Raw genomic sequence first — 24,969 nt, 5'->3', positions numbered from 1 at the left:
AACTTCTATATTACCATATATGGAACTTCTATATTACCGTGCATGGAACTTCTATATTACCGTGCATGGAACTTCTATATTACCGTGCATGGAACTTCTATATTACCGTGCATGGAACTTCTATATTACCGTGCATGGAACTTCTATATTACCGTGCATGGAACTTCTATATTACCGTGCATGGAACTTCTATATTACCGTGCATGGAACTTCTATATTATTTCATTAGAAATTTTGATCATTATTCATTAAACATTGGAAATACGTAAGTTTGAGCAATATTTACAAAGCATTTTACTGAAAATTGAAAATCATAGACCATCAATATAAAATTTCATAAAGTCAATAGGTTTTTTGGTAAAGATTTTGGGTATATTAGATAAACAAATATTAAAGATAAATAGTCAGTACACATCTATTTACGTTTGTTTACGTACTTTAGTCACTAAAGCTCGTGAACCAAAGTCAAAACGTTATTTTACATGCAGGGTTGGCAATTTTTTGATTTAAACAAAAAAGAATCAAATAAATCGATTTTTATTTAAATCGGATTTTAATTGATTTTTTTATTTTAATTAAAATTTCAAAGTTTTATATAATTTAGTATCATAATTTTACCTAAAAAAATATGTTTTAATTTTTAAAGACTTATCTATATATATGTATAATGAATTTATTAAATTTAAGCTAATAATCATATAAAAGTTTTTAATTTTTAAAACCTATTTTGGTACTTTACAAAACAAATTCGGCGGAATCTCCACCCACAGGTAGAATCCAATGCAACATTAGGGGGAAGTACAAGAAAGATTATATTTAAACCTAAATTATAGCAATTGGCAAAGTTTTTCTTTTTCAAAAATACCATATAAAAATTGATTTAATTCAATGATTTTTCTATGAAAAAAATTGGCGATGTTCAAATGAATAATAATAAAGACTGGAATTCGACTGAATAGGTTTTTCTTACGTAAATTAATGCAGATTTATTTTATTTTGAATTTAAGCTAAAAGCACGTAAAATTAATATTTCAGTTTAAAACAATATAAGTACTAACAAATTCAAACACTTTAATAATCACGAAAAAATATTAATCAATATAAATAAATATTATAAATATTAAAATCACAATAAAATTAACGTTTCTGACTTCTCCAGGATATGTCCCTGTATTTTACAATGAATATAGGGTTTCTTGATCCGAAATGCAGCATTTATCCATTAATTTTGTAGTTTACTTCATTAATAAATTCTTATTTCTTTATATCAATATAATAATATAAATAATAAATTTGTTACTTAACGACATTCGTAAATTTCTTCGTGTAAAATTGAATTTAATCGAGCTCTTTTTACGAAAAGGAAGTCGGCAAGTCGCCTAGTTCCATCTTCGTAAATTAAAATTAAAATGGAAAATACATCAGAGATGATGGAATTAAAACAATATATATGTACATATACAAACAAAAGTAGACAGTTTTATTGAATTTCAAAGAACATTATTTTGAGAAAAATGAACGGGTCGGAAATCGCGACAAAAAAAACGGTAGAAAGTGAGATAATGCTAATAATAAATTGCGTTTTTTTGTCGCCGTTTTTCCGAATAAAAGCGGAAAAATTCGGATATTTTTATCGTCAGTGCGTATAAAGGGAGAGAAAAATTAAATTAAATCCTAGCTTTCTTTTATTAGCGGGGAAAATTCGCTGGAGTCTTTAGCGCTGATTTCCAGCCAAGATACAGGCTGGCGTTAACGAGATCTGCCCGGGACGTTTCCCCCGCTTTTACATAAATTATCATTTTATCCGATATTTTTGGGCCCTAGTCGACCTCTCTCGTCTCCCCCCCCGTTATTATTGAAATTATTCCCCCATTTCATTCTGTAGAAGGCGGGGGGAAAGAGGTTAAATTTATTACGCTCTCTATTCAAATTCTTTTTGTCTTTATGATCATCGTGATGTATGGGATGGTACTCTTTTGCGATGTGTTTTTCTTTCGGAGAAAACTGTTGAATAACGGGAAATTATCCGTTGGAACTTAAAACGATGGTTTTTTAAAGCAAAGACAAGGGCGTGACACGGGTAACGTATTTTACAACTAAGGAACCCTTTGTAAAAACAATTCAATATAAATTCTAAAATAATTGTAATTGGAATTCTATAGAATAATTACCCAAAGTTCTAAAATATCTATAGAAATTCCATGCAACTGTAATTGGAATTCTATAGAATAATTACCCAAATGTCTAAAATATCTATAGAAATTCCATGCAACTGTAATTGGAATTATATAGAATAATTACCCAAATGTCTAAAATATCTATAGAAATTCCATGCAACTGTAATTGGAATTATATAGAATAATTACCCAAATGTCTAAAATATCTATAGAAATTCCATGCAACTGTAATTGGAATTATATAGAATAATTACCCAAATGTCTAAAATATCTATAGAAATTCCATGCAACTGTAATTGGAATTATATAGAATAATTACCCAAATGTCTAAAATATCTATAGAAATTCCATGCAACTGTAATTGGAATTATATAGAATAATTACCCAAATGTCTAAAATATCTATAGAAATTCCATGCAACTGTAATTGGAATTATATAGAATAATTACCCAAATGTCTAAAATGTCTATAGAAATTTCATGCAACTGTAATTGGAATTTTTTAGAATAATTACCCAAATGCCTAAAATATCTATAGAAATTTCATGCAACTGTAATTGGAATTCTTTAGAATAATTACCAAATACCTAAAATATCCATAGAAATTTCATGCAACTGTAATTGGAATTCTTTAGAATAATTACCCAAATGTCTAAAATATCTATAGAAATTCCATGCAACTGTAATTGGGATTCTAAAGAATAATTACCCAAATGTCTACAAGAACTATAGAAATTCGATGTAACTATAATTTATATTCTATAGGAAGACCCAAAAAATCTATAGAAATTCTATATAACTAATTGGAATTTTATAGAACAACTACCGAAATAACTAATAAATCTATAGAAAATCTATATAACTGGAATTGGAATTTTATAGAACAACTACCGAAATAACTAATAAATCTATAGAAAATCTATATAACTGGAATTGGAATTCTACGGTATAAATACCCAAATGGCTAAAACCAATTCTAGAAATTTGCGTAATTTTTCTATGGGCATAGAAAACAACTAATTTCTATGAGCTTTTTTTTAATTTAATAATTTATAGACCATTTTATACCATATAAAAAATCTAGACATTTAATAGACTTGCAGAATAATTTATAGAAATACTTAGAAAAGTTATGTATTGGTATTTTTGAACCAGTGTTTCGCAAAACGTCTATCTGTTTATTATTAAGAAAAATAACACCGAAAAGGTGGAAATCTTTAATAAATGGGGAACTCGACCTTCAAAATGTTTATCTCGAAAAAGTAATAAAATATTATAATCAAAAGTAACTACCATTTACGTGACCTTCAGAATGGTGATCTTTTCAATTGGAAATTGCGACACCCCTGGCGTCATGCCAACGCCGCCAGCGAGATGTCATCGTTAAAAATGAAATATTTGTAAAAAGTGGGCGGTGAAATGGAGGGGCAGACTAGGGTCATTAACGCTCAAAACAAATGTTGTGACCCTTCACCCCCCCCCCCCCCCCCCCCACCCCACGAACCACGAAAGAAGAACGTAATATAAAAATAAAATGTTTTACATATGTATAACATTTTTTTTATATTACGTTCTTTCTTATACAATTTTCTAATTTTAAAGTCCATATCACTCACCTACGGGTGACCCTCACAAGAATATGAGGTACCGGGAGCAAAGGTCAAAAGGACCCCTGGAAAACCTGGAATTTGAATATGGGAATAAAAATCAGGGAAATGTCAGGGAATCTAATTTCGGTTGCAAATAGGAAACTTTTACTAAAATATAGGTTAAAAAATACAAAATGTTGACACAAAATAAGTCAGGGAAAATTTCCGGAGATTGTCAGGGAAAATCTATGAAAGTCAGGGAATTTGATTGTGAAAAAACTGAACATTTCTAAATATTTTTTTAATAATTATGTTAATTTTCATTGTTTGCAATATGTTGTCCAGCGCTCATTTAGTTTCGCGTTTTGGCGATAGATATAAATAATTTTTTTGCTTCGTTCTACTTGCAAAAGATGGCGCTTTTAACACCAATATATACATGACGGAGCGCGTCTGCCTAAGGTCATCTACTACAGTTAAATACTTCTATCTCGATGAACTTCAGTGTACACCAAGAGTCGATGACGTTATACCCAGTACCGGATTTACTGAAGGTGGGGCCCTAGGCAGATTTTGATGGGGGGCTATGTAAGGAAACAGGAATCCATACTTCTACTTGGAATGCTTATCGCGGCAGATTTTCGTCTCGATGTGGCTGACGGTTTTTTACACACAATCCTAAGGATTTGTGTGTATTAGTCTCACGTACAGTGTAGCCGATGCCGCCGATGCCGCCGTGTCACGCATACCTCTTCAACGGTTAGGGCTAGAAGAGTCAATGATATCTCGTTCGGATGTACAGACATTACCATTGATAGCCTTTCATAAAGTTTTCAAATCGGAGCTCAAGAAGTTGGGAATTTGCCCAATTTACTATTTTCGGTGATTTTCTTTATGTGGTAGATATTTTGTTTAAAATTAAGTCCGATAACGTTAAAAAAATATTATTGGAAAGGTTAGGATTCAGCGGACCTACAACTTCGGTTATATCAGTAAATATTAAATTTAAGAATAGTTTTCAGGGTAATTTACGGGACCCCAATTTTGGTGGTTTAATATTTTCGTATAAAAATCTACATATTTAAGTCCAATTTTCATGAGTTATATTTTTGAATAGCAGTGGTTTACACTTAACCTAGAATTGCAAATACGTTCCTTACAATAAACATTGTAAATCCGCGTGTTTATAGAGGTCTACGCGCCCGTTTCCCTCTGGCGTTTTTCAAGGCCGTTCAGAGTGGGCCGCGCTTTCAACGTATGAGCAGAAGTAACAATTAAGTATGACACTGATCGGCCTAGTCTTCGGCGTATGACCAGAAGTAACAAATAAGTGTGATCAAAAGTAACTAATAAATGTGATCAGAAGTAACTAATAAGTTACTAGAAAAAATAAGTGTGATCAGAAGTAACTATTAAGTTACTAGAAGAAATAAGTGTGACACTCAACGGCTGACTAGTAGTAACAAATAAGTGTGATCAGAAGTAAAAAATAAAAGTGACACTGATCGAAGAAATTTTCTAGTGTTGTAAGTCGGAAAATTTTCCGCGAAAAATTTCCCGCTCGGAAAATTTTCCGGAAAATTACCGAGGCCTTTTTTCCGGAAATTTTCCGTATTTTTCCGAAAAATATTAAAAACGTTTTCATTCCTAATATATTGTTTGCAAATTTAAATAAAGCGGCATTTTCACCTCATTTTTTCTAATCTAAAAGTAAAACTAAACCTATAGACTAGTTTAAACTGGTTGAAATGTAACACTATTAATGTTTTGTAGTATGTTTACTGATATTAGTCATTTTAAATCGATAAAAAGTTTAAAACATTAAAAACCCTTGAAAAGTAATTTATGTTTAAATTTTTTATTTTTCCGATTTGCGGAAAATTTTCTGGAAATTTTTCCGCATTTTATTTTTCCGGAAAATTAACAACCCTAAAATTTTCGATGCTTTCAAAGTATGACTAGAAGTAACAAATAAGTGTAAATATGTTTATATGTGTGACCGTGGATATATTTTGGTTGCGATACCGGCGTTGCAGGTTTCTGTGAATAGCTCAAACAAACTTAACACATTAGAAGGATTGTACGTATTCCGACCGTCGTACGTCTTGTTTGACGTCACTATGTTAAATTAACAAACAACGTGAGAGGGGAGCGCGTGCAGAGGGGATTTTTTATCTCGTAGGCGGGGCCAAAGCCGTCAGTGATCTTACAATACGCGATATGGCAGGATAAGCGTTCCAAGTAGAGGTATGGATTCCTGAAGGAAAGCATAAAAACGCAAAACTCGCGGATCCCGAAGAGAAATCCATTGATTTCATCAGTGGTGGGGGTAGGGATACCAATTGATAATTTACCTAGGTAATTATGCAGTAATTTACCAGGGTAACGGTAAATTACAATTTTTTTGTTAAAAAATACGAAAATGGTAATTACCACAGTAATTACCAGGTTAATTTTCCCAGGTAATTTACCGGAGTAATTTACTGAATACTTATATATTAAATTTTTCCTCTTGAGAAGAAAATGAACTAAAAAAAAGCCTAAAATATGTCAAAATCTACGTTGAAATAAATAAAAATAAAATCAGTGATTTCATTTAAAAAGATAAAAATAAGTGAATTGTTTTTGTTTTCCTAATAAAATTATCAGCTTCATTATCCTTTTTTATGTTGGGAAATATTTAGACCATGCCACAAAAGTTTCTGACAAATCTCGTTTTGTGACAAACAAAGAGATTATGAACATTTGGGAATTAATTTTAAATTACCATGAAACGGTAAATTACGTGATAATTTACCGATTTCTAAAATTACGGTAAATTTGTATCCCTAGGTTAGGGGCCCATAGGCTAGTGCCTGGTAGGCCTAGTCCTAGAGTAAAAAGAAGAGACCAAGAAAAATAATCCGCCCTTAAGCCGATAGATGGCGTCGGGAATATTGAAATAAATTCGGTGATTTCTCAAATTGGAGAGCGGTGATCAATGGCCAATATAACAAGGGGGTTAATAAAGGTTTATTTTTCACCATCGAGAAAGCGTGTCTGGACAATTTATTTGAAAGGATCAATTGCGGCTCTTCTTTCTTGATTCCCCGCGACCAGTGTGGTTTTAGTCGTAAACCCGAATTGATGATTGCATTTGCTCTTTCTAATCTTAGCCCCCACCCCGCCCTCCCAACGTTTAAAACCGCGCCATAGAAGAGAAAAAGAATGAAAAGAAGTCTCTTTAAATCTCCCGTATAGAAAATAAATGGACTCTATTTCTCTTTGAAGTAAAAACCACCCGGATTGCTAAGTGGAAGACGCATCAATCAATGTTTGGCGCGCCGTCAGCTTTACTCACCGCGAGGTTAAGAGTGCCTTCCGGCACTTCGTAAACGCGGGGTTTAAGGAATTGCGAGAGACGGCTGATTTCTATGGACGAGGAAGTTTACCAAAACATTGGAGGCAAATAATGAAACCTTTTTATCATTCTGACATTGGTTTCGAATTGCGGTTACGATGGCTTGGACGCGATTTCAGTGTGCGGATGTTGTTATGGTTTATACATATCTGGAAAAACTGGAAATATCAGATAAATTACATTATCTTTAGTAAATGTCAGGGAAATTGAAGAATTTCCCATGTTTTAATAAATATACGGAGAAATTGAGGAAATTACCATGTTTTAGTATATATATGGGGGAATCAAGGAAATTCCCAAGTTTGAGTAAATATCGTGGAAATCGGGGTAATTGCCATGTTTAGTAAATATCATCAGGGAAATTAAATTTTTTAATAAATGTTATGGAAAATGGGAAATTCCAATTTTTAAATATCACGGAACTCGGGGAAATTCCAATTTTTAAATATCACGGAAATAGGGAAAATTCCAATTTTTAAATATCACGGAAATAGGGAAAATTCCAATTTTTAGTAAATATCAGGTTAATCTAGGAAATTCCAATTTTTAATAAATATCTGAAAAATCACGGAAATCAGGGAAATAATTATTTTAGTAAATGTCACGGAAATCAGAAAAAAATCCAATCAAATATAACGTAAATTGTGGAAATTTCCATTTTTAGTAGATATCATGAAAATCGGGGAAATTGTCATTTTAGTAAATATGAAAATCGGGGAAATTCCAATTTTTAGTAAATATGAAAATCGGGGAAATTCCAATTTTTAGTAAATATGAAAATCGGGGAAATTCCAATTTTTAGTAAATATGAAAATCGGAGAAATTACAATTTTTATTGAATAATAGGGAAATCGGTGAAATTTCAACTTTTAGTAAATATCAGAGAAATAAAATAAATTTATCGGGCTACAAATTTACATTAAAATGTTTTTCTTATTAAAGATTTGACGCTATTACTTATGGAACCAATGTCAATCGTGAAATGAGAAAGCCTATGCCTCTTAGATAAAACCTTAGTTTTTATTTAAGTTATCTAAAAACCTTAGGGGCCCTTGCGCCTGGAAATATCAGGGAAATCGGTTTTCCAATAGTTGTATGAACTCGTTGTTATTTTGGTCGAAAGTATCGCAATACGTGGGTATTAAAAATACTGATTTAAAAAAATATACTTCACTGTATTTATGAAAATGTAATGGAAAGTCAAAGCAAATAAAATTAATATTAATATTAGTTTATTTAACCAATTTTTCTAGAGAAACGGGTTATTTATTTATAAAAATCAAATATAATTAAATCACTAAAAATCCGATTAAAATCAAATATATTTTTTCTATTTAAAAAAAAAATCAACTCGGCCAAAAACTAAACGCCCAAAACAACGAAATAACGGCAAATATGAATCTCGGTATTTCAATTTTTCTGATATTGTTTTGAGAATATTCTTTGACCATGGCCGAAATTTTCGGGTGGTACGGGAAACATAGTGGGTGACGTCACGCGAAGTCGCAGTGGAAATACTCTATAAATTATCGGTTATTTTTCATAATCGAAAACCAATAAAAGCAATGACGACAGGATTGGCACTTTTTTTAATTGTTTTCGTGAAATTCAAATCAATCAATTTTCATGATTTTGTTGAATTTATTGATATTTATACAATGTATGGCTCTTTCATAGTATAATCAACGGATATTTTACTTTAATCAGTTAGCTATTCTTGAATTAAATGAAATCTTAATTAAATTTAATTACTTTTGAATATTTTAGTTTGCTCAGATTTTCTTTTTTTTTGACAATTTTTATTCCCCCATTGAAATACATTGTGTCATTTAAATACACGATTTTTTTTAAAAATCCCTTAATTTAAATCTTGATTTCAATCACGATTTTAATCAATTCGATTTAAATCAGCCAACCCTGAATGACCGACTATCAGAAGTTTTTAAATTAATTAATTTAAATTAGTTAGTACTAGCCTGTTAGTATACACTAATTACTTTTATACAATTGGAATTTTGGCGCGCAGTATTTGGAAATTCTTTGCTATTTTTATTCGTGCGTTTCCGTTTACGAAATTTCGTCAAGTGTCCGACCCCTCAATTTCATATAAATATTTGTCTTCTTAACTTTGTACTTAAAAAAACCTCTTACGGTGGATTACTCCTCTTGACCTTCGTGACCTTAACCAATCTCGACCAGCTGCCCTTATGATCGCGTGATTCGGAGCGGCTACTTTAAAGGAATAAAATGAACAGGGGATAACTTTAAAAGACTTCATAACGCCGTCAAAGGTGTTGCGCAAACAATGGCATTCTTTCACGCGATCCTCTCACGCTTTCTTCAAAGCGTAACTCTCAATCCGTGTCATGTTGATACATACCCTACGTGATACCAAGAATGTACTAGAGTGAACTGAGAATGTGATCGACATTGTAAATATTAAAAACTTTATTTGGATCCAAGGCGAGAAATATAACTAAAACTTTTTTTTTAACGGAGGAAACACACGGATATAACTAAAATCATAATTATTTTAATTCAAAAATTAAAATTAATTATTTTTAATTTTTGAATTAAAATAATTATGATTTTAGTTATATCCATGTGTTTCCTCCGTTAAAAAAAAGTTTTAGTTATTATAGAATTGGGTTGCCACACGTCAGGGAAATCGGGGAATTTTAAGAATTTGTAAACGGTAAAGAAAAAGACAGGGAATTTGGTTTTCTCTTGACACTGTTGAAGGTAATTTTACTCTAGATCTATGACAAATTCTATGATTATCATTTATTTTTTTAAAAAGTTTGGCTAATTTTTTCAACATTGCATTAACCTTTTTACTGAAATATAAGTTCATTAAAATTTATTAACTTCCTGTTAAAGGGATTTTCCTCCGAGTTCTTCGGTTTCCCCTTTCCATAAAAACGTGTTGAGGTTAACTGTAATACTGAGTGTGGGGAGCTGCTGGCTCTCGTGGCGTGAAGGGCTTGCCACCACCCTCCTACGCATTGTAACCCGGCCACCTGAATTAATGGCTTCAAAAGTCGCTTGATGACTTAGGCTTAAGGTGGTGCCACGGGTATTAGCCTAGCTGATTATTATAAAAGTAAAATTTTAAATAAAAAATAGAAATTTTGGCCCTAAAATGGTCAGTGAATTTGATTCTGAAAAGGTAGTGAGAACGTTACCCTGTAGAATCTTTATTTAGATATTCCCCGACTACGACTGTACTAGAATGTCGGAGGGGCGTGGTGTTTGATCTGGGGATCAAGGTACTTCTTAATGTTGTTAATTTTCCGGAAAAATTTCCAGGAAAATAAAATTTTCCGCAAATCGGAAAAATAAAAAATTTAAACATAAATTACTTTTTAAGGGTTTTTAATGTTTTTAATTTTTTATCGATACAAAATGTGAAATTTCAGTAAACATACTACAAAAATTATTAGTGTTGCATTGTTAATCAGTTTAAACTAGTCTAGAGGTTTAGTTTTACTTTTAGATTCGAAAAAATGAGGCGAAAATGCCGCTTTATTTAAATTTGCAAACAATATATTAGACTAATCATGGAATGAAAACTTTTTTTATTTTTTTCGGAAAAATACGGAAACTTTTCCGGAAAAAACACCTCGGTCATTTTCCGGAAAAATGTTTCCGAGCGGGAAATTTTCCGACTTACAACAATAGTACTTATCATATATTCCCTCTTCACATGGAACCCACATATTCTCGGCTAAATTTAATAAATTCTTGGTGTTCTATAAAATCTATTGTTGTTAGCCGCCTATTAAACATCCATTGCTAGCACGATTCATGTTGAACTCACGAAGGGGGATAAACTGGATTGTTAATGTTTTAGAGTTGTTCGCCGCCATGGTGACGAGTCCTTGACGTGACCACCCGTTGACCGGCTAACTTCGGTGACGTTGAAAACATTCACGCTGAGTTTTCATGTCCTTGCCTGTAAAACGCACCAGAATACGTTTTGGGAAATTCCTCGCGGAGGGAGGGTCATTAGTAGCAAATTTCGATTGGTTTCGTGCAGTGTTGCTTCATATACACGCATTTACAAGTTTATGAACTGGCATCGGTATGTTTCTTTAAAAAAAATTCAAGGGGAAAATTTCAGTCAATTTTATAAATGATAAAATCCTATGATTTTGATATTTTGCCCATTTCAAATCCCGCCACTCAGTTAAATTGCTAGATTTAGCTATATGATAAATTCCTATTCAAACTTTTCAAAGTCATTCTAGTCTATACTTTTGTTATTGTTAACATGATTTGCTACTGGTATATCTTTGTGATAAAATTCTTAAATAGTTTCTTTTTTTAAGTGAAAATCAAAGGTTTATTTCACTAAATATAAATTTGGTTTTTACATTTAGTCCTATAAAATCGTATCATTTTGAAAAAATAGTCCTATAAAATTCTATATTTTTAGAAATAGATTTGAGTGGGGCCCTGGAACTTGAAAACTCAATGCGGAAGGAGTAGCTAAATAATAATAATTAGCTAGGCTAATATAAAAAGCACCACCTAGCGACCTTTAATGCCTTTAACAGGTGGCCACGCGAGCCAACAGCTCTATACACTAACTATTACCGTTCGAGGTTTCACCAAGTGCCACAATCTGGGACTGAAATCGGGTTATTGTTGCTGCGAGGCGAAAGTGCTAACCACTCCGCCTTAGGGACATTAATACGCTCTTGGCATTAGATAAACGAATCTCTTGTGTATATGATAATCACAATTAACCTTCGCGAACTCGCGGGGGACGTTAGAGGAAGAACTTCATTGTTCCCAAGTTTTGACTTTAGACTTTTAAAATCTCCGTTCTCATTAATAATAATAATTTTTGCCGCTTACCCCTTAATTTAATTATTTTTTCCTCGTGCAAGGGAAAAGGAACATTATTTCGAGGAAGTAAAAGAATGGTAATTTCCAAAGAGAAGGGTTTTCTTAAATGCGAAATTACGGCGTACAAGTCCTCATTAGCTAACCTTTGACCGCAGTCTCGTTTCGTATAGATGTACTTCTTAACGCGGAACCGACCGATTGGATACGCCGTGTTTGTCTGTCTCTAAACAGTTTGGCTCTGGGACTGTATTGAATGTGGGATTAATTACCAATGAGATGATCCCAGCCTGTCAAGGCTGATTAGCGAAACGACAGTCGCAACCGTGGCGCAATCTCTAAATTCAATGCCCAATTTTAGTTTTATAAAATCAAATTAATAAAAAGGAAAAATTTGAATGTTGTGCTTCCGTCGCAACACGCAGCTTTAAGTCTATTAGATGGTTTTTTTTCGCCTGTTCTCGGACTAAAAGTGTACTCTTTTTACCCTACACTCTAAGAAAATAAGGTGTATTTCAACCCCTTTTTTATATTTATCCTTCTTAAGTTGCACCTTTTACTCCATTAAAGGTGTAAATAACAATATTGTTTTCTTTTTTAAAGGTGTAAGTTTCACAAATTAATTTTGGCATAATATAATTTAAACAAATTGTTTTACTCTTACACGCCATATTAACACCCTTATGAGAAAACGTTAAATGCAGAAAGATGTTTTTACATAAAATGTTTTATCTGGAGTTAAAAAGGTGTAAGTAAGGTGCGATTGTAAAATTACACCTATTTTTAAGAGTGTAAAACGTTTTATTCGCCTGTTCCGGTGATGATAAATACTCCGCCCCATAAACTATTCGCTCGTTCCGGAGTATTAGGGCTACTCTTTTTACTCCTTCTGAAAAGGAGGTAAGGTATAGAGGAGTAAATCGGAATTTGTCGTCTGCTAGCCAGAATTTATCTGCTAAAAAGGCCTCAGGCAACCATTTTTAGAAAACGTTTTTACTCCGACTCAAACTATGCTCCATCACAGAATCGGAGTAAAATGACGTCATAGCCTTACTCCTCTTAACCTACTCTGAAACCCTGGAACCTAAGAGCAAAAAACACAACACTCACCACAAGGAGAACGCAACCCGTCAAATGTCGTGGATTTTCTTGCGTACATTTTTCATTGGCTATACGCTTTAGCGCCTGCTGCCGTCGGAAGGGGAAAATTCGGAAATTGTCTTCCCCCACCCGTAAAACGTTCAGCGTAAAGGTTCGTCCAATGAAATTTGTACACAACCCTTCGTTAGCGTGTTTAAAGGCTAGCTGCGTTCTCCTTGTGTTTGTTGCTTCTAGCTGGAACAAGCGAAAAGAAACCAGCTAATATTAGAATATTCTTCGCACGTGTGATTTGCACGCGCGCTAGAAAAATCTACTGTAACATTCCTCTGGCGACTGTAGCGCGCGCTCGTAGACTAGTAAAAGTAAGAGACTGTGACGTAAGAACCATATTCAAACAATAAGGCCACGTTATAGTTCTTTAATTAAATAACTCTTAATAGTGGTTTTTGATAAATGCTGGTTCGGCAACGAATCCAGATAGGGTGATATCATTCCTTATATTTCATTATTTATCTAAAATTTAAATGGATCGAATAAAGGTATACACTTTATATTTAAAAATACTAAAGGCGTATTGCGGTATAACATAAATTTTACCAAAATAAAACTCAACCCTTGGGCATAATTGGGTTTAAATTTTGAGCAGGATCGGCTTATGCGTATTTTGGTTTTCGACCAAATGTTTCGGGATTAAAACTCCAAATGTTAGTACTGGAACAACGTGCTGAGATTGGGGGCTATTCTGTTCTTTGCTTTTTCGCTGTCTGCAGTGTTATCTTTTGGAGGAAAACAGGCAACGGTGTATATGGAAATGATGACTTTACAGGAGTACCCTTCCTTCAAATGTTAGTTTCCTCTGGGATATAAAATTCATTACATTACAGTTGAAAGTAATGTCATTTTTAAGCCGTTTTAGTTTCTATTTAGTTTATAACCGTATTCATACTGGAAAATAGTTTTATTTTTATACGAGTGAACAATTATCAACCCATTGTAACTCACAAGTAAGTAAATATCAGTTTAATAATTCCACCTTTTAAGTAATAGATCTGGGATAATTTTCCCTAGATGATAAATTTATTTCGCTTGGCGTGAACACAGTCTGCTGCGTATTAAAATTCTTCTTAGTCAATCCAGGTAGACAACGAATGGATGCCTTGTATTAAACTTTAGCTTTTAAATTGTAACCAAACGCGCAACTTTGGATTTGGTACGAAGCGAATGTACAAAAATTAAAACTTAAATCACAGAAATTGCATTCTAACCCGCGCAAATCTTTACCATAGAAATTTTATAAGAATCTAAAGCTATATAGAAAACCTACAAATAAAACCCTTCAGATTGATTCTTTACGGGTTTCAATAAATAAAACTTCTATAGGTGATGCCAATAACTTATATGGCTATAAAGACCGTGATGATACCTTTAAGTTTATTTAAAAGTTATTCTAAAGGTATTAAAACAAACTCTAGAAATATTAAGTTTCTAAAGGAAATAAAGACAAAATTTTTACACTTTTCTCCGCGATCAGAGATCGTTTTGAAATTTTCAACTTCAGTATATTCTGACACGAGCTCAGCCGGGTTACATAATTTAATTCAATTAGCCACATTTCCGAAAACATCCTTTAATCTTTGATTTATTCAAATAGTTGAAATTTTTGTTTTTAATTTAATTAAAACCGTAGCGATGGCTTCGGATTTCCATTGGTTAATAGTCCTCTTTTAAGCAAATGACAAACGACGTGCCCTTAATTTTAATATTAGGTGGTTTCTTTTCACCTGTTCTCGGACTAAAAGTGTACTCTTTTTACCCTAAACCGTTTTATTCGCTTTTTCCGGAGTATTATTTATTTATTTAGTCATAGAGAGAGGGTACTTAATAATACGCCTAAGTCAGTAGATGCTACTTTTTACTCCTTTTGAAAAACAGGTGTAAAGGAGTAAATCGGATTTTGTCGTCTGCTAGCCAGAATTTATCTGCTGAAAAACCACAGGCAGCCATTTTGGAAAAACGTTTTTACTCCGACTCAAAACTACTCGTCACCACAGAATTGGAGTAAAATGACGTCATAGCCTTACTCTTCTTACCCTACGCCGAAATCCCGGAACAAGCGAAAAGAAACCACCTATAGTAACTTAAAGCTAGGAGCAACAAACACAACACCCCACGCAAGGAGAACGCAACCCGTCAAAAGTCGTGGATTTTCTTGTGTACGTTTTTCATTGGCTAGACGCTTTAGCGCCTGCTGCCGTCGGAAGGGGAAAATTCGGAAATGGTCTCCCCCCTCCCCCGCCCGTAAAACGTTCAGCGTAAAGGCTCGTGACGCTCGTCCAATGAAATTCGTACACAACCCTTCGTTAGCGTGTTTAAAGGCTAGCTGCGTTCTCCTTGTGTTTGTTACTCCTAGCTTAAAGCAAGTCTCTGCTTTTTCAGAAAAAGACAAAACATGTGAAAAAAATACTCTCCTAGCATGTGCGTCCATCTATTGGTATATTTAGAAACTAATTTAAAGCTTCTAAAGCGCAATACTAAATGAGGGACCCGATTTCATTATCCATTGTGGCTTGACTAACGTGTATAGAAAATGGCGACATCTATTGAGCTTTAAATTAACCTAACCTACCCTAAATTGTCGAAATCATTGCCAAAAATAGGTGTAATTTATATATGCATAAAATAAACTTAAAAAAATAATTTAAAGTTAATAAAAACCACGTATGCGGGTAAATTATAAATTCGCTTAATATAAAATACGAGAGGTCACGTGCCCATATTGTTTATACTTTTTATACATGTATGCGCATATATTCTTTTATAGAAAGAGCTATACACTCTTTTATATCCTTATTTGTGAGAGCTGCCATTTTATTACAGGTCTGATTTCAAATAGTGCATGGAAGGCCGCTTCCCGCGGTCAAGTGCACGCGACGTCTCGAGCTGATGAGCACGTGCAGGCGCCCTTGCCTGTACTATTTTAAATTAGGCCTGTAATGAAATGGCCGACTTCGTAAAAGAGTGTATAATTTAACCATAGATATAAGAAATGTATATAAAGGTCTAGATAAATTTCGGGGCGTCTAAGCCTAACATAAAATACGGAATTGACACCTAGCAGACACCGAGGAAGGCACGTGACCAAGAGCGCGAGCTCTCTTAGCATTTTAGTACTAAGTGCTTGACGTTTCCGCAGGCCGTAGTCTTTAGACACCATCTGTTGGTGACTTTTAGTATAATTTTTAAGCAGGAGACAATGGCTCTCGCGACGATAGCACGAGCTTTCTTACCGATAGATAGCGCCTTAAGGTGGATGCACACATAGCCTTCGCGCGCGAAATTTCGCTAGAAAATCGCGTCGCGTCGCGTGACTTAAATAGAATGGAAGTCATGGCACATGGGCGCGTGCGCGAAAATTCGCAGGCGAAATCGCTTGCGAACCGTATGTGTGTTTGGGCCTTTATAAGGATAGCCTGCAGAAATTACGCGTTTCTGCTAGCTGTCACCTCCGTATTCACTCCCTTTGAAATATTTTATCTAGACCTTTATATACGTTTCCTATATCTATGAATTTAACTGAGAAAAATAAATCTTTTACATCACGCGCGCTAAGAAAAATTGCTCGCGACTCGAGCACGCGCTACAGGCCACGTGACTAGACGTAATTCGCATCCAATTGGCAAACTTTGCTACGTTACTACGTATAGTCGATTTAGTTTAATTAGCGCGCGCTCGTTTTCAAACGTTTTCCACTTAAGCCTAATATCTGTTAAAAATAACGCGTCCTATTTGAAGTTCGTTTTCCAGTAAAGCCGAACGTTTAATAAGGTATTTCGATATTTTTTTTTCAGTTTTGGGGTTGTTTAAATTAGTTTCGGAATTTTCTACACTTGTATAAGGCTATCCTTTCGAGGTAGTTTTAGTACCTTAAAAATGTAGCCGCGAATCAGTGGCGTAGGAATGGGGGGGGGGGGGTACAATGTACCCTCCTTGAAATTGGAAAAGAGCGCCAAATTGTTTTAGAAGGGGCGCAAAAAGCCTGCCGATGAGGGGGCGCCAAATTTAGCATCCAAGCTGTACCCCCCTTAATCCAAAACGTTCCTACGCGCCTGCCGCGAATTCGTAATAATTTATGCAATTTGCCTGGTTTAGTAAAGGCAGCAATGGCAGGAGGTGGTATTCCAGAGAGTCACGGGAAAACTTCTTCAGCAACATCATCGTCAACACGAGTTCACACAAAAATCAGATTTGACAAGACTTATGTACGAACACAACCTGGAATTCTTAAAATCGCCCAAGTGGTCAGTATAGGATATTCAAATTTAGCGTGTATTCGTGCAATAATAAAATAAAATTTTTCGATATAGATTATCAGTTTAATCGCATTTATATGTATCGAATCGGGGGGCTGCATTTTGTGCTCCCAAAAGAATTGGTTTGGTTTCGTGTCCATGACAGCTTTCTGGGTTACGTTAATCTTACTGGTTTTCTATTTATTTCATATCATAGAGAAACTTCATAAGATTCCATGGCTCCTACTTGTAAGTTCCTCTCATTTCATTGTTTACCATTTGAACGAGCCATGATACGTGCGTTTGCTTTTCTAAGGAATTCATTTACTGCACAACGTGGGCTTTGTTCTTTTTGATCGCGTCTATAAGTGTCTCCGTGGACGGTGGAACTATTTACTCGTGGGCAGCCGCCGCTGTTAGTAACTTTGCACAATTTTTACACAAAAATGAGCATTTTATTAACGCCTATAATAATGTGCCAACATTTTTTTATAGTTCTTTGGTTTCATAGCCATGATTCTCTACGGTGTCGATGCCTTTTTGAAATTCCGTGCTTGGCGATATGGGGAAGAACCACAAGGTGATAGGATTTCGATTTAGCACCGTCTCGGATTCAGTTTTTCTGGCGGATATAATAAATAATCATCAAAATTCTTCGCTGCTTTCAATGTGGAAAGAATCTCGACCAAGCTGCACCTAGATAACATATTTATAATGAAGCTTTATGCGACAAAATTATTGTTTATAAATGTTCTTTTTATTTCGATGGTTGTTGTTGGAACGGGTTTGGATTTTGGTGGACAGAAAACTACGTAATTAATCATTTAATTTTTTATCTTATTTATAAATAATAAAATTTATTGGAGAAAATGGCCCATTTTAAAATAATGTTATTTTTCTTCAAAATAATATTTGAATTTTCTAATCTCAGGGCAGGATTCTCTATTAAATTTACATGCTGCGACTAAATTTATAACTCAAGTACCTTTAAATAGAAATTAAATTGGCTCTTTAAAAAAATGGGTAATGGGTAGGGCCAAGTTTGGGTTTATTTTAAAGAATTTTGATCAGATATCCCGTGCTATATGTTTATTTATTTCTGGAATGTAAAATTTTATAGATCTGATTTTATTTCATTAAATACGATTTAAAGTGAAACAATTAATTGTTATAAGATATGATTAATTATAATACCGGTGTTACCGCTGATACGTTTCAATATTTATCTTTGTCATCATTGCTTAAGCGTTAGCTTGATACCTAAATGTTTGTATCGTGCAAATGTGCCTGCTGTAAAAGGGGATTTGTTGACATTGGTGGGAAAATAATATTAATGTAGTACAAAAACTAATATAGATTTAATCAAAAAGTTATCATACTTGTAAAAACGATAGATATCGTTACTTGTATATATTAGATGGATTAAAAAAATGTGTTAGGATGTAGAGATGGCGAGAAATATGATCCCAATTTATTGATAAAACATTTTCAATGTGACTGGTGGTAAGATACTTAAATGGATTTTGAAATTTATATTTGATGTTGGACCAAAATATCGATGCCAATTAATGAATATCATGGTTTGGTTGTTAAATATTTCAAATACAAAATAATGCCTAAGATATGTATTCCCATATCATAAATTCCTTTAGAAATTTTATATGAATCCTTTAGAAAAATTACGCAAATATCTATAGATTTTTGAGTCATTTGGGTAATTATTCTGTAGAATTCCAATTCCAGTTATATAGAATTTCTATAGATTTTTGAGCCATTTGGGTAATTATTCTGTGGAATTCCAATTCCAGTTATATAGAATTTCTAGAGATTTTTTAGTCATTTAGGTAATTATTCTGTAGAATTCCAATTCCAGTTATATAGAATTTTTATAGATTTTTTACTAATTTGGGTAATTATTCTATAAAATTCCAATTAGTTACATTGAATTTCTTCTATATTTTTTAGCCGTTTGGGTAATTCTATAAAATCCAGGAAAACCCTTCAGATTGATTATAAAGAGTTTCTATAAATAAATGTATATAAATCATACCAATAACGTAGAAAAGATATAAAGACCGTGATGATACCTTTAAGTTTATTTTAAAATTATGCTAACAAACTCTAGAAAAATTAACCGTAATAAAGGTATTCTCCAAAGATTTCATATAGTGTCTAGAAAAACCACAATACCACATATAAATATCTTTCTAAAGTGTGCAAAGTTTCTAACAGACATAAAGACCATATTTTTACAGAGATCGTTTTGGAGATTTCAACTATTCAGAATTCTGACACGAGCTCAGCCGGGTTACCTAATTTAATTTACTACTTTTCGGAAAACATCCTTAACCTGCGATCTATTCAAATAGTTAAATAAAAATTTTAATTTTAATTTAATTAAAACCGTAGCGATGGCTTTCAATTTCCATTGATCAAGCAAATGTCAAACGACGTGCCCTTAGTATTGATTTAGTAACTTAAAGCTGAATAGGGGGAGAGTGGTGGTTAATAATACATACGAAATATTAAGCACGGTTCTGATGAGTCCCAAATAGGACGAAACCGGTCTACCGTTGGAATCATAGAAATCGTATAAGATTTCTATGGTTGGAATAGGCGAAACTATTAAGTCCAAGGGGGCTGAAAAGATGGTAGTCACGTGACTTTGTAGAGAATGGCAGCGCCATCTATCCCAAGAAATACGAACTATTATTCATTTTATTTTGCTAATGGCGGTTTAAATTTTGATCAATTCCTCGAAATTATCTAATTATTATTATTATTATGTAAAACATCTTGTAATAGAAATGTGGAAGTTAATTAGATGTATGCAGAATCTGGAATTAATAATTTTTCCTTTACCGTCGCACGGCCAACTATGAACACGAGTTATCGAATTGAAGTTGGCTGTGATATGGTAGTCACGTGATTTTGTTTTCCCATTTTAGCAAGTTGGTTAAGATTTACTTCATAATTTCGCTTATTTCTGGCTATTTTATTTTAAGTTTTTCACTTGAAGATCTATTTGGTCCGAGTTTCGCGTATTTATGTTTGCTCGAAGACCTATTGGTACTAGCTATTTGTAGGTTTTTAAATTTCGTCAAATTTGTTTAGGGTTTAGCTTTTTAATCCTTTTCCATTATGGACTATTCTACTTTTTCGCGTATTTCATCTTCGCTTTAAATTAACCTAACCTAAATTAACTAAATCACCGCAAAAAATAGGTGTCATTTATTAATGTATAAAATAAACTAAATAAAAATAAATCTTGCTCATACATCACGCGCGCTAAAAAAATAGCTCGCGACTCGAGCACGCGCTACAGGCCACGTTATTATGACGTAATTCGCATCCAATTGCCAAACTTTGCTACGTTACTACGTATAGTCGATTTGGTTTAATTAGCACGCGCTCGATTTCAAACGTTTTCCTCTAAAGCCTAATATCTGTAAAAAATATCGCGTCCAATTTGAAGTTCGTTTTCCAGTAAAGCCGAACGTTTGATAAGGTATTTTGATATTTTTCCAGTTTTGGGGGTTGTTTTAATTAATTTCGGAATTATCTACACTCGTATAAGGCTATCCTTTCGAGGTAGACTTATACAAGTAAAGTACCTCAGATATGTAGACGCGAACTCGTAATAATTTATGCAATTTGCCTGGTTTAGTAAAAGGCAGCAATGGCAGGAGGTGGTATTCCAGAGAGTCACGCGAAAACCTCTTCAGCAACATCATCGTCAACACGAGTTCACACAAAAATGAGATTTGACAAGACTTATGTACGAACACTACCTGGAATTCTTAAAATCGCCCAAGTGGTCAGTATAGGATATTCAAATTTAGCGCTTATTCGTGCTATAATAAAATAAATTTTGTCGATATAGATTATCAGTTTAATCGCCTTTATATGTGTCGAATCGGGGGGCTGCATTTTGTGCTCCCAAACGAGTTGGTTTGGTTTCGTTTCCATGACAGCTTTCTTCATTACGTTAATCTTACTGGTTTTCTATTTATTTCATATCATAGAGAAACTTCATAAGATTCCGTGGCTCCTACTTGTAAGTTCCTCTCATTTCATTGTTTACCATTTGAAATAGCCATGATACACGCGTTTGCTTTTCTAAGGAATTCATTTACTGCACAACGTGGGCTTTGTTCTTTTTGATCGCGTCTATAAGTGTCTCCGTGGACGGTGGAACTATTTATTCGTGGGCAGCCGCCGCTGTTAGTAACTTGGCACAATTTTTACAAAAAAATGAGCATTTTATTAACGCCTATAATAATGTGCCAACATTTTTTATAGTTCTTTGGTTTCATAGCCATGATTCTCTACGGTGTCGATGCCTTTTTGAAATTCCGTGCTTGGCGATATGGGGAAATAGCACAAGGTGATAGGATTTTGATTTAGCACCATCTCGGACTCGGTTTTTGTGGGCAATATTATGTAACCGCTCATCATCAAAATTCTTCGCTACTTTTTAAGTAAAATATACAACAAATGTGGAACGAAACTCGACAAAAGCCGCACTTCGATAACACCTTCATAATGAAGCTTTGTGCGATAAAATTATTGTTTATAAAATTTCTTTTTTTCTTGTGGTTGTTTTGGGAAGTTTTTGGATTTTGGTGGTTAAAAAAACTGTGCAAGATTTGTTTAAAAATAATAAAATATGTTTGAAGAAATGTCCATTTTTAGGATAAATGATATAAAATAATTTAGATCGGATAATATTCACTATCCACAGAGTGTAAAATTTAACATATCTGATTTTGTTTCAATAAATACGATTTAAAGTTAAACAATTTAGTGTTATAATTATTTATGGTAAATTTATTGAAAAAATGTATTCATACTGTCGGGAGAATGTTGATATTTTCCTCGCTGTCTATAAAATATCGTACTCCCGTGTCAGGGTCCGGATCAAATTTGGGAAAATGACCTTAATCTCGACAACGGCTCTATTGATCTTTTTGAAACTCAAGAATTCGGTTTCAATTAACCAAACCGACTTAGGTAGGGTCAATTTCTCCTGGAATTATTCTTTCGCTACTAGGAGCCACTCTTTCCGCGTTGAGTTTGGAAGTTCTTTCGTCAGCGGTCAAAGGAGTTTCCCCCCGAGCTCTTCAGCTCCGTCTTTCCATGAAATAATTGATGTGTTTAACGGTAATATTGAGTGTAGGGAGCTGTTGGCTCGCGTGGCATGTAGGGCTTGCCCCACCCTCCTACGCATTGTAACCCGGCCACTTGAATTAAGGGCTTTAAAAGTCGCTTGCGCTTGGTGACTTTTAGCCTAGCTGATTATTTATTATTATTGTAACTACTTAATCATTATCTCTAAATATAAACACAGGTATAGATGTATTCCATATTTTGTGGTTTAGAATAACTTCAGAATGGGGAGACTAACATTTTAAGTATAAATTTGCCGTCAAGTTCAAGTTCGGTGTATTGAAAAACTGGCAAGATTTTAGCTATAGCGTCAGATCTAAAAACAAAAATACTTTGTTCATACTCACTTTAAGGATGACAGAAATAGTAGAGGTTATATTCCCTTTACGAGTTAAGTTTTTTATTGGTCGATAAACATTATGTTTAACAAGGTTGATATATTTTGGTTTCCATATCGAATGATTTGATTTAATTGAAATTTTTTGTGTTACTGTTTGATTTTTAATCATTTTAATAGTTCTTTGCTTGTAATTTAAAAATTCAAATTAATCTTCGATTAAATTGAAATAATACTTGGTATTTCGTTTAAAATTTTCTTAGGTACTTAATAATAATAATAATAATCAGCAGCTAGGCTAATACCACCATAGGCCTAAGTCATCAAGCGACTTCTAAAGCCATTAATTCAGGTGGCCGGGTTACAATGCGTAGGAGGATGTTGAAATACATAATTAAAATAAAAACTAAAATAACTAATTCTGATATATTAAGTGTCAATTGACCTTAAGAATTGAATAAATAATTTTATCTTGTTTGTAAATAATAAAAACGATGTTCGACTTCGTATGAGAAGCCGAAAAATGTCCCAGTGCACGAGAATGTGATTAAAGATTAATCCGTTAGGCACGAAGGCTCGATAGCCCACAAATATGCCGGAATTCACGGTAACGTTTTTATTTTAACTTTGCCTCTTCGTTACCTGCGTGCAAAAATCAAGCAAGTCAAAAAAAAAGCCTAATTTAAGAAACATTTTTTTGGTTTTAAATTTTACATAATAACAAAAATAATGAAATACTAAAAATATCCTAAAAAGGGTTAAACAAATAAATTCAAATAATCAGCTTAGGCCCAAGTTATCTACCTACTTTCAATGGCTTTTATTCAGGTGGCCGGGATACAATGCGTAGGAGAGTGGTGGCAAGCCAACAGCTCCCTACACTCGATATTACCGTTAACTTCAACAAGTTTTTATGAAAAGGGAAACTGAAGAGCTCGCGGGAAAATTCCTTCAAACAGTAGGGAGATAACTTGCAAACTCAACGCGAAAGGAGTTGTTCCGAGTTTTCACCCAGTGCCACAAGCTGGGATCGAACCCGGCTCCTATCGCTACAATAGTCAAGTATCTCGACTTACTTGACATCGGCTCTCAGGAAGCGATTTTTTTGTGTATTTTTTTGGGGGATCGTGAGGCCTGTCTTTTTTTTTAATGTTTTCGCCCCGAAAAAGGTTGCGAAGAGCATCTTCGACGTATTTTATCATTTCAAAATTCGACTGCGCATAACTCGCTTAGAAAAATCACGAATTTTGGCCGATAAATTATAGTCTCGAGGCCGCCAAAATTTACGTCTTATTTTGTTGTACCAACAATTGAGTAAGAAGGGGTAAAAGAGTTGGGCGTTTGCGATTTTCATCTCGAATTCCGAGACTTCTTAGAAAATGGATGGCTCTCCATTATTGGCATAATGTATAGGTACATTTTGTAGTACTAGTATGTTATTTCTATTTCGGTTAAACTTCTTTTTATAGCCATTATGTTATTAGATTCTTATCGATCATTCTTATTTGTATTGATGTTGTATGTCAATCTTGACGTTTCTGATTGGACATATTTTTATTTCATTCTTGGAATTATAACCTTTTACGTTATATTTGAGTTATCAGAATCGCATAACCTTATCGAAAGGCTAGATAAGTACCCCTTTAGATAATTAAATTAAACATTTCATTAGGTATATATTATTACCTGGGAAACCTGAAATTAGAATGTCGATAAAAATCCAGGGGAGTATCAAGGAAATTTCACTGGAACTCCTTCCGCGTAGAGTTTGCAAGTTCTCTCCTCACTGGTTAAAGGAAATTCCCTCGAGTTCTTTTGTTTCCCTTGCCATAACAACTTAGAGGTTAACGGTAATTGTAAGTGTCGGGAGGTGTTGGAATGAAGGGCTTGCGACCACCCTCCTACGCGTTGTAATCCGTCCATCTAAATTAAAGGAATTAAAAGTGGCTAGCTGAGTCTAAGGTGGTGCCTAGCTGATTATTATTATTTCCATTTTTAGTGAAAATTAGAAGGGTTGCCCCGGTACTTGGAATTCCTGGAAAAGTCAGGGAATTTGA

The 24,969-nt window shown here is 33.8% G+C and overlaps 3 protein-coding genes across 6 annotated transcripts in view; all 3 read left to right on the top strand.

The window, feature by feature from the left end:
• Mcr (macroglobulin complement-related) overlaps positions 1–24,969 on the top strand; it is a 357,065-nt gene that overhangs the window by 50,191 nt on the left and 281,905 nt on the right. The gene's annotated exons all lie outside the window — the stretch shown is intronic.
• On the top strand, positions 16,799–18,276 carry LOC149926885 (CKLF-like MARVEL transmembrane domain-containing protein 4). The gene is made up of 5 exons (XM_090158894.1): positions 16,799–16,942; positions 17,267–17,415; positions 17,482–17,655; positions 17,723–17,821; positions 17,902–18,276. Exons 2-5 carry the CDS (start codon positions 17,278–17,280, stop codon positions 18,004–18,006), a joined length of 516 nt encoding a protein of 171 aa, XP_090015020.1. The 5' UTR covers positions 16,799–16,942; positions 17,267–17,277; the 3' UTR covers positions 18,007–18,276.
• Positions 20,768–22,148, top strand: LOC149926884 (CKLF-like MARVEL transmembrane domain-containing protein 4). 2 transcript variants are annotated; one of them, XM_090159010.1, is made up of 6 exons: positions 20,768–20,914; positions 21,074–21,223; positions 21,290–21,353; positions 21,432–21,463; positions 21,531–21,629; positions 21,709–22,148. In XM_090159010.1, exons 2-6 carry the CDS (start codon positions 21,086–21,088, stop codon positions 21,811–21,813), a joined length of 438 nt encoding a protein of 145 aa, XP_090015136.1. In that variant the 5' UTR covers positions 20,768–20,914; positions 21,074–21,085; the 3' UTR covers positions 21,814–22,148. The 2 variants fall into 2 exon arrangements, with proteins under 2 accessions (XP_090015136.1, XP_090015135.1); XM_090159009.1 differs by having other exon boundaries at positions 20,769–20,914; positions 21,290–21,463.

Source organism: Leiobunum rupestre, chromosome 9 (genome assembly GCF_980474605.1).
Source record: "Leiobunum rupestre chromosome 9, qqLeiRupe1.1.hap1, whole genome shotgun sequence".
In the NCBI taxonomy this organism is placed as follows: domain Eukaryota; kingdom Metazoa; phylum Arthropoda; class Arachnida; order Opiliones; family Sclerosomatidae; genus Leiobunum; species Leiobunum rupestre.
The sequence above is the reverse complement of the archived record's forward strand: the minus strand, read 5'-3'. Positions and strand labels throughout refer to the sequence as shown.